At 34.2% G+C, this 9,193-nt stretch overlaps 2 protein-coding genes across 2 annotated transcripts; one reads left to right on the top strand and one right to left on the bottom strand.

The window, feature by feature from the left end:
- Positions 1 to 425: 425 nt before the first annotated feature.
- On the top strand, positions 426 to 926 carry LOC107868681. Its single transcript, XM_016715349.1, has one exon. It carries the CDS (start codon positions 426 to 428, stop codon positions 924 to 926), a length of 501 nt encoding a protein of 166 aa, XP_016570835.1.
- Positions 927 to 2,650: 1,724 nt separating this feature from the next.
- Positions 2,651 to 6,171, bottom strand: LOC107869504 (purine permease 3). Its single transcript, XM_016716041.2, has 2 exons — positions 5,307 to 6,171; positions 2,651 to 3,109 (listed from the first exon to the last, which is right to left on the bottom strand). Exons 1-2 carry the CDS (start codon positions 6,018 to 6,020, stop codon positions 2,762 to 2,764), a joined length of 1,062 nt encoding a protein of 353 aa, XP_016571527.1. The 5' UTR covers positions 6,021 to 6,171; the 3' UTR covers positions 2,651 to 2,761.
- Positions 6,172 to 9,193: the final 3,022 nt, after the last annotated feature.

The raw sequence follows: 9,193 nt of genomic DNA, 5'->3' as shown, positions 1-9,193 counted from the left end.
CTCTTTGCTTGACTTCAGCTGATTTTCGAAATCAACATGGTATCAAAGCCAGGTGTTTTTTGCTCCACTTCGTCTCCTCTTTAGATCGATCCTACCCTCAAGTCATTTTATTAAAAAAAATTTTCGATGATTGAGTTGAAAACATCACTTTCATGGAGTTTTTTTTGTATTCGGCTGCAATGGTGGATGTCGGTTCGCGGTCTTCATGTTCTTCTAACCTCCATTTTGTTGAAGTTGCTTTGCTGATTTTTATTATGGTGTGGAAAATTTGACAGTTACTATTGCTGGATTTCATTGTTAAAATCTGACAGGCTTCGTGTTAAACAAGACCTACACTTCTTCGGGTTTTAGAAGAAGAACGATAACATCTTCCTTTACTATTTTAGGCACCAAATCTACTGATTTGTTGTTGTTATTGCGATACTATGAGTGGTACTTCGTCTATTTCAGTGAATACTACTTCTATGTCCACTGAAGGATTTACTTCCTTTTCCGTTGACCAATCTCATCCATTCTATGTCCATCCGTCTGACAGTCCTGGTATTCAACTCACTGTGTTACCATTTGATGGAAATGATTTTGTTAGTTGGCGTAAAAGTATGTTAATTTCTCTTTCGGCTAAGAACAAACTAGCTATAATTACTGGTAGGAGCCCTAAACCTGTGCCTGAATCTCCCTATTATCCATATTGGGAAAGGTGTAATGATATGGTAATAGTCTGGATCACTAATTCCTTATCTAGGAACATTGCTATGAGTGTCATTGGTTTTAATACTGCTCAAGAGATTTGGGAGGATCTCAATGAACGTTTTGGACAGACTAATGGGTCCAAATACATTCAACTTCAACGGGAATTAGCTTCAACTAGTCAGGGTTCTTCGGATATAGCCACATATTTTATGAAACTTAGAGGCCTTTGGGACTAGCTGAACACTGCATATGTGGGCCCTACTTGCACATGTGGTGCATTACCTAAATTTCTTAAGGAATAGAAATTGTTTCAATTCCTTAGTGGCTTAAATGAACCCTACTCCACATGCAAAAGTAACATTCTCATGATGACTCCCCTTCCAAGCCTTAGTAAGGCTTATTCTATGATTCACCATGATGAAAAACAGAAGGAACATTTTATTCCGTCCAACTTTACTACTAATTCAATGTCTTGCCATGTTTCTTCTAAATATAACGACAGTTTTAAGGCTCAATCTCAAGGTAGTTCACACGATTTTGGTAGAAGCTATCCTTCCAAGGGTAACTTTGAGTCTCTAGGAAAGACTTATCATCATAAAGGGCCTCATTATGAGTCTTCTGGGACTTCACAATTTTCTCCGGGGTCTTCTCTCAGTGGTAGGACTTATTCCCAAAGAATTAATTTTGAGTCCAATCATCCACCTACCAATCCTCTATTCTGCGGATATTGCAAAAAACCCGGGCATGTCATGAGCAAGTGTCATAAACTAAATGGTTAACCTGCAGATTATCAATTTAATAGGGGTAAAAAGTCTACAGCTTGTGTGTAAAGTTTGTCAACTACTGATCCTGCAAGCAACAAGAGTTCTTCCATTGTTCCACACTCTCATAGGTCTCACAGTGACTCATATCAGCACCTCATATCCTCCTTTGAGCAGAATCATTTGTCTGAACAACCAGATGCAAAACTTTCTGGTTTTGCTAATTTTGCAGGTGTGTTCAGTAGTGTTTTTAGTAGTCCTGCTGTAAATTCTGTTGGATTTCATGTTTGTGGAAGTTCCCAAATTGGTGTTCATTCTTGGATTTTAGATTCAGGAGCAACTAATCATATGACTCCTCACAAACATTTACTCCATAACCTTCACCCAATACCCTCTCCCTTTCTTATTAGACTTCCTAATGGATACAAAGTTAGGGTCATTTCCACTGGTTCCTTACTTCTTAGTTTTGATATTGTTTTACATAATGTGTTTCTTGTTCCCTCCTTTCAATTCAATTTAATTTTCATATCTCAAATCCTTGATCAATTTGATTGTTAGTGATACATATGAAGGTACTTGCATGCTAATGTTTTATTGGCTACTAATTCATATGTAATATGAAGCTTATTAGTATTTGTTCACGGAACATGTGAATGTATCTTTGTGCATATGTATCATAGTAAAACATATTGTAATTTTTGTTCATGATACATATGAATGTACTTTCATGTGTGCATATGCATCGTAATAAAAAAGAATGTATTTTTTTATTCATGATACATATGAATGCATCTAAATGCTTATGTTATTAATTTATTATTTTTTTACGTATCTAGTAGGTTGGTACATGTTTATGATTCATATGAATATCTATGCATATAATTATATTGTTTTTTTGTATCAAAGTCCATTATTTTTTGTAAAATGAATTAATGTATTAATCACAAATAATAAGTATATATGCATCAAACATATGTGTCAAATAAACGTATTTGATACATATCAAGAACTTGTGTTTCCTTTCCATACTCTAAGGATGATACATATGTTTGAAGTCCAATATATGAGATATATTTATCATACATATGTATCAGAAACAGTGCTATCTATCTATCTATATAAATGATTAGGTTATTGAAAAGTTTTGAATTTTAAACAATGAATCTGACAGATTATTTATACAAAACATCCCATTTTTATTTCATAAGATTTTTCTTTATGCTAAACAAACCTTGATACTGCACGACTACTGATATAGGACATCAAAGTAGATTTATTCATGACATCATACAAAAGAAATACCAATAAGATCAAACAGGTGAGATTTGAACCATTTCTGTTTGGAGAATTGTATCTTCCTCTTTCTTCTTCTGGCTTTGTTTCATTTCACCATAGAAATATGAAACAAATCCCCAAAGAGATAGGAATATAGCAAGCCCCTTTGTAACTTGAAATGTTTCATGATATAAAAGTACACCTAATAGTTCTGTGAGGGGAAGTAAGAAAGCAATTAAAATTCCACATAGCAATGATGAACCATATTGAACTACTCCAGCAATTCCTAGTGTTGAAAATTGCCAAATAATGGCACTCCATACTAGCACCAAATAATATTTAGCTTCTCCTAGCTCAAATTGGCTTGCCTCTCTCGAAATAGCCTGCAATTAATTATTGGTATGGAGGTAATCTAACTTACATTAAAAGGGAATTAAGTAATAACTTATAACACAACTTTATGTTAATGTAGCTCGTAAGATTTAGGAGCAGAATAAGGTAGCGGACCTATTAATAAAAAGCAAAAGCAAGGACCCACTTTTCGATGATATAGTTTACTTGGCAATTTTCTCTTTATTTGTTATTATATTTTTATGACAGACAAATTGAAAATTACTTTTGCTAGAATTATTGATTTGGACCAGAGTATACCGATATTTTATTATAATGCCTAGCTAGTAGTGCTAACCAAGACAAAATAAATAAATAATTGAATATAGTTTCTTACTTCTGTCTCTTGTTATATATGCTGCCAAGCAAGAGACTGTCAGGGGCGGACCCACGTGTATTTTTCGGGTGCTTCGGCACCCACTAAACTCGACGTAGATTAGGTGTAATTATATAAGAAATACAGAATAAATGATATAATATATTAAAATGCACCTAGCGAACAAACACATGATTGGATGTAATGACTTGAGATGTGACTTCCAAGTCCAAGGTTCTAGATTCAATTCCCTTCAATTACACACTACTTTATATAAATTTTTTTTGACCACCCACAACCTTGAAAATCTGAGTCCGCCACTGGAGACTGCTAAACATAACATTACTTTATATAAACTTTTTTGAGCACCCACGACCTTAAAATCCTGAGTCCGTCACTGGAGACTGCTAAACATAATGTAGAAAATGATTATAATTACTATAACAAACAAGTATTTTTAGAATAAATGTCACCCACTGCTAGACATAATGTAGAAAATGATTATAATTACTATAACAAACAAATATTTTTAGAATAAATGTCACCCACTGCATGGGTACTACCGTACTACATCCATAAGGACAACGATTGTCTGAAATATACTTTTATGATGCTATCAAGTGGCTAATACTCTACCGGGTCGTTTGGTTTGAAGTTAAGTTGTACTGGGAATAGTTATGATGGGATAAGTTATATTTAAATTATTTGTTATTGAGTGTTTGATTTGTCATATTCAAAATAGTATGCATAGTATAATTTCTAAGAATAAGTTGTTTGTTTATAAAAATATTTTTCACCTTATATTTTTTTTATATTTTTCTTGCAAACTTTATTTGTTCATTCTTAAAAATAAAATTTTCATCTTATTTAACTTAAATATTTTTGTGTGTGAATTCTCATAATTGAATCGTGTATTTTTTAAAATAAAACTTCCATCTTAAATTTATTTTAGTAATAGAGACTTTATTATTTTTGTCACTTCATTTAAGCACATATATATCACTCTTATATTATAAAATATTAAATTTATTTATTTTAATTGATATATAAAATTTAAATTTTTAAGTGACAAAAGATTACTTAATTAAAAATATGTAATTAAGTAGTCGAGTCAATATTTTTATAAGAGAAATTAAATTATAAATAAATATAAGCATTAGGCAAACAAACTCAACCTATAATATATTCCTAAATAAAAATTATATTTATAAGGTAATTTTTAAATAGAAAAATATATTATAAATAAACAACGAGTAGTGAAGAAAATGGTATTAAAAATTATAGAAATATATATATGAATGTTAAAAAGTGATGTATAAAAAGGGTTTAAGGAGGGTAGTTTTGACAATTTACATATCTTATTCCAATATAAGTTATTCCGGCATTACTATACCAACCCAAGGTAGAGATAACTTATCCCGGTACTAACTATTACTTCCGAAATAAGTTATCCACACTTTTGTAATCAAACAAGGGATAAAGGGCTACTAAAAACTTATTTCAGGATTATCTTTCCTTATCCCTTACACCAAACGACCCCAACAGTTAATTGGTTTATTCTTATTCTAAAGGTATTTTGACCAATCAAATATAAAAAATTGACAATATTTTTCAAAAATATTTTTCTCCCCGTAATATCTGCTAGGAATTATAGTAAAAGAGAAAGAAAAACTGCAAACAGAATTTTTTATATTTATTTTATTTTGCGAATTTATATCACTAGAGTGAGTGTCGAGCGTCATCTTATTAAAATAAAAACATAGAAATCTTCTATAAGTATGAGCAAAGGAACTAGACCTTATCTTAATGAGGTAACGTACTTCTACAAATTAACAAGCATGAAAATGGTTAACAAGAAAGAGGGATATATGTACCTGAAAATCCTTGTTAACAATCATTCCAACAGTGCAAAAAGAAAAACCAAATATGTTTAGTATCATCTGAATCTCCAAAACCATAGTGTAAGTGACAGTTTTTTTAGCCTTAATGTAAATCAACTCAAGTAAAGGTAGAGCAAGCCCTGTTGACGCCGCAGCCAAAAGTGTCATAACAAATCCCAAAACATACTGTTTAGTTGCCTCTCCTGATGGTCTATCACTGTCAGCCCGAAGTGCTAAAGTTCCCGCTCCAACCATCAATAAAACAACCGCATTCGTCGAATATGCGGTTAATTTCTGCTTCACTATGAGAAAAGAAAATACCACAGTGAATCCGAGCTGTGCCGCATAAATTATGGTTGAAGTCGAAACAGGGAGTTTTGCAGGACCCCACGCGTAAAGATAACCAGCTAGGCCAACAAGTATGCCTAGCGCGGCCGATGATGTGAACTCCTGACGAGTAACGATGAACAAATTGGTATCAGAGCCTTGGGTTTTACGGCGAAAAAAATAGCCAACGATGAGAACAATGAAACTAATTGGCCATCCAATGCATGCTAGCCAACTCGAAAGCCAAATTCTTTGGCCACCATGGAGGAAATAGAGGCGTGAGATTAAAGGGCCACCACAGTATCCTATGCCAAGAGTGATACAATTGAGTCCAAGTATAAGTTTTCTCCTTGTGCTGCTGCTGCTTTGATGGTTGTCCATTTCCAATTTTCTTTAGCTTTGTTTATAGTGAAATATTTTCTGTATTTGACAGAATATGAAGTTTGCATAATCCAAAATATGTGAATTGGGGCGGAGGGAGTGATATATCCAAGTAGAACAATAAATAATTGTGAGGATAAATGAATGATTGAGGGCGTCGTCACTGAACAGGGCAATTTGTTTTGGTAGCATTAGGAGGCGGAGTTAGAATATAGTTTATGGGGTGATCGAATTCAGTAACTTTAATCGGAACTCAATATTTCTTTTAAAAAATTCATTGAATATGAATAAATTATTACACTTTAAAACCCATAACTTAAAAGCACTAAAATCTTGAACTAATAAATTTCAAATTCTGACCGCGCCTCCGAATATACTCATATGCTACAATGACACAACTTCTGGCTTTAGTTGCTTGTTCTCTAATTTGTTTGTCGCCCAACTGTACTTCATAAGCACGAAGATCACTCACTTCTTTTTTTAATTTTATTTTTGTAGAGTAGACCATGATGGGCCTCATCTAATATGTTACAATCACAATAGCACCAATTCATGGCACTTGAAAGTTTGACAAAAGTGTTGGTTTCACTAAGTGATAAAATATGTAGAGCTGATTGTTTTAGAGTCTCACATCGAGAAAAGTGATGGCTAATTGATATCCTTATTATTAACTTGGATAATCCTCATCTTATGAGTTAGCTTTTGGAGTGTGGATTAGGCTCAAAACTTTGTGAGAAACTTGCTGGAACTTTTCGATGCTTGCCTGATCGTCTCATAATTGATAATTAATATTATCAGTAGACTTCATATAAATAGCCTTGTTAGATTTCGAAGGAATTGTAGGGATTTGGGAGCTTTGATCTCATCACACTATTTTACACATTACATCTCAGTAGAGGACCCATGCTGCTTCATAAATTTTTCGAATACTAGCAAGTGCCACAAACAACTTTGTGTGCTTGAAAAGATGGGGAGATCACATACATTTGTCCCCAACCTGGGTTGTACTGATAATATTCTTGCTACATACCTTATTTGAAAATGTCGGTGTGTTACAGGTTGATTAGAGTCTGTGGAGTGGTGGGCTTAAATGGGGAAAATACTCCACTACTATTGTGTACTATTGTCAAGCGCGTTCTTTTGTTTGCTGGTTCTATGTGTCATTCTACCACTTAATTTGTTGAGAATTGATTCAAAGCCTGTTTTGTTAAGTTACTGCATAGGATACGTTTTACTGTTAGTTGAATAAGTCTTTCACTAGAGTTGAAAGAGTCTTTGTTAGGTTGCTATATTTTTGGATTCAGTTGCTACTTTTTCTGATATGGTTCCTAGTTTTTAGTCAAGTAGAGTCTTGGATCTTTTAGAGTTTGTAAGCCTATAAAAGGCAGAGATTTCCAGTTAATAATTAAATGCTCTTCAAAAAGATATTTCCTTCATCTTCTTTGCGCAACTCTTACTTTTCTAGTTGAACAACCTCTCTTTTCCTACATTTTGGTATCAGAGCTTGCGTTCGGTCTCTGACTGGGCGATAAAGAGATTAAGAAACAGTGAGGGAGTGAAATACAAGAAAAAGAAAAGGAGTTATGGCAGCAAATGGTATGTCCTCTTCTTCACAGCCGCTCATACCCGTCTTCAATGGTGAAAAGTATGAGTTTTGGAGTATCAAGATGAAGACTTTGTTTAGGTCTCAAGAATTGTGGGACATAGTCGAAGATGGGTTCGTTGATGTACAAGAGCCGGATGCAGAGGAAGAAAGGAGATTAAAAGAAATCAGAAAGTTGGACGCCAAAGCTTTGTTCTTTATTCAGCAAGCCGTTCATGAGACAATTTTCTCAAGAATTGCAGCAGCTGCTACCTCAAGAGATGCTTGGCTGACTTTGAAAACCGAGTTTCAAGGTTCCTCAAAGGTAATCACTGTGAAACTACAATCTCTTCGTCGTGATTTTGAAACATTGTTCATGAAAAACAGTGAATCTGTGCAAGATTTTTTATCAAGAGTTAGCGGAATTGTAAGTCAAATGAAATCATATGGTGAAGAGGTAGGCGATGAAATTGTAGTTTCAAAAGTTTTAAGAAGTTTACCTTCGAAATTTGATCATGTGGTTGCAGCCATAGAGGAATCAAAAGACTTATCTATGTTTTCATTTGATCAATTAATGGGTTCTTTGCAATCTCATGAATCACGGATCAATAAGTCAACAGAGAGGATTGAAGAACAAGCTTTTCAAGTGAAGGAACAGCCTCAAATTCAGAATGAGAAGTCACTAGAACAAGGAGTACAAGGACGTGGCAGAGGATCTTTTAGAGGCAGAGGGCGTGGTAGAGGTAGAAGCCAATCCAAGTGGACAAATAGCCGTAGAAATGGAGTGCAATGTTACAATTGTCACAAGTTTGGCCATATAGAAGCTAACTGCTGGTACAAAAATGATCAAGCTGGTTATGTTGAGGAAGAGGAAGAAGAAAGCATGCTTTTCATGGCTCGCTCTACCACCATAGATCTTAAGACTGATGTTTGGTTTGTTGATAGTGGCTGCTCCCATCACATGACTGGTGACAGAAAAGGGTTTAAAGAGTTAGATGAGACCAAAAAGAGGCGAATTTGGCTTGGAGATAATAAGGAAATTCAAGTCGAAGGTGAAGGTATTGTTGCTGTCCAAACTAGTCAAGGTAAAGTGAAACTTATTCAAAATGTTTTATTTGCTCCTAGTTTGGCACATAACTTGCTAAGTGTTGGGCAATTGTTGAATAGTGGATTCTCTGTCTTGTTTGATGATAGCTCATGTGTTATTAAGAATAAAAATTCAGGTCAAATCTTAGCAAGTATTCGTATGACAGAGAATAAAATGTTTCCACTTGAAGTTTCAAAAGTCGAACAAGCCCTTGTTGTTAGTGAGAAAAATCTTGAAGAGTCTAAGTTGTGGCATTTGCGTTATGGACACTTGAATATGAGTGGATTGAGATTGCTTAGTCAAAATAAGATGGTTCATGGTTTGCCAAATATAGGACCTGTTGAAAATGTATGTGAAGGTTGTATATATGGCAAGCAACATAGAAAATCTTTTCCTGTTGGAAGATCTTTCAGAGCTACTAGTTGTCTTGAAATTGTTCACGCAGATTTATGTGGTCCTATGAACACAGAATCACTTGCTGGTTCTCGATATTTTCTGTTATTA

Source organism: Capsicum annuum, chromosome 4 (genome assembly GCF_002878395.1).
Source record: "Capsicum annuum cultivar UCD-10X-F1 chromosome 4, UCD10Xv1.1, whole genome shotgun sequence".
In the NCBI taxonomy this organism is placed as follows: Eukaryota; Viridiplantae; Streptophyta; class Magnoliopsida; order Solanales; family Solanaceae; genus Capsicum; species Capsicum annuum.
The sequence above is the reverse complement of the archived record's forward strand: the minus strand, read 5'-3'. Positions and strand labels throughout refer to the sequence as shown.

Bases quoted from the DNA above. Each gene is read 5' to 3' on its own strand.
- LOC107868681 (XM_016715349.1), top strand. From the start codon at position 426: ATGAGTGGTACTTCGTCTATTTCAGTGAATACTACTTCTATGTCCACT.
- LOC107869504 (XM_016716041.2), bottom strand. From the start codon at position 6,020: ATGGACAACCATCAAAGCAGCAGCAGCACAAGGAGAAAACTTATACTT. The intron at 3,110-5,306 runs GTACATATATCC...AATTAATTGCAG, and splicing joins TTGTTAACAAGGATTTTCAG to GCTATTTCGAGAGAGGCAAG.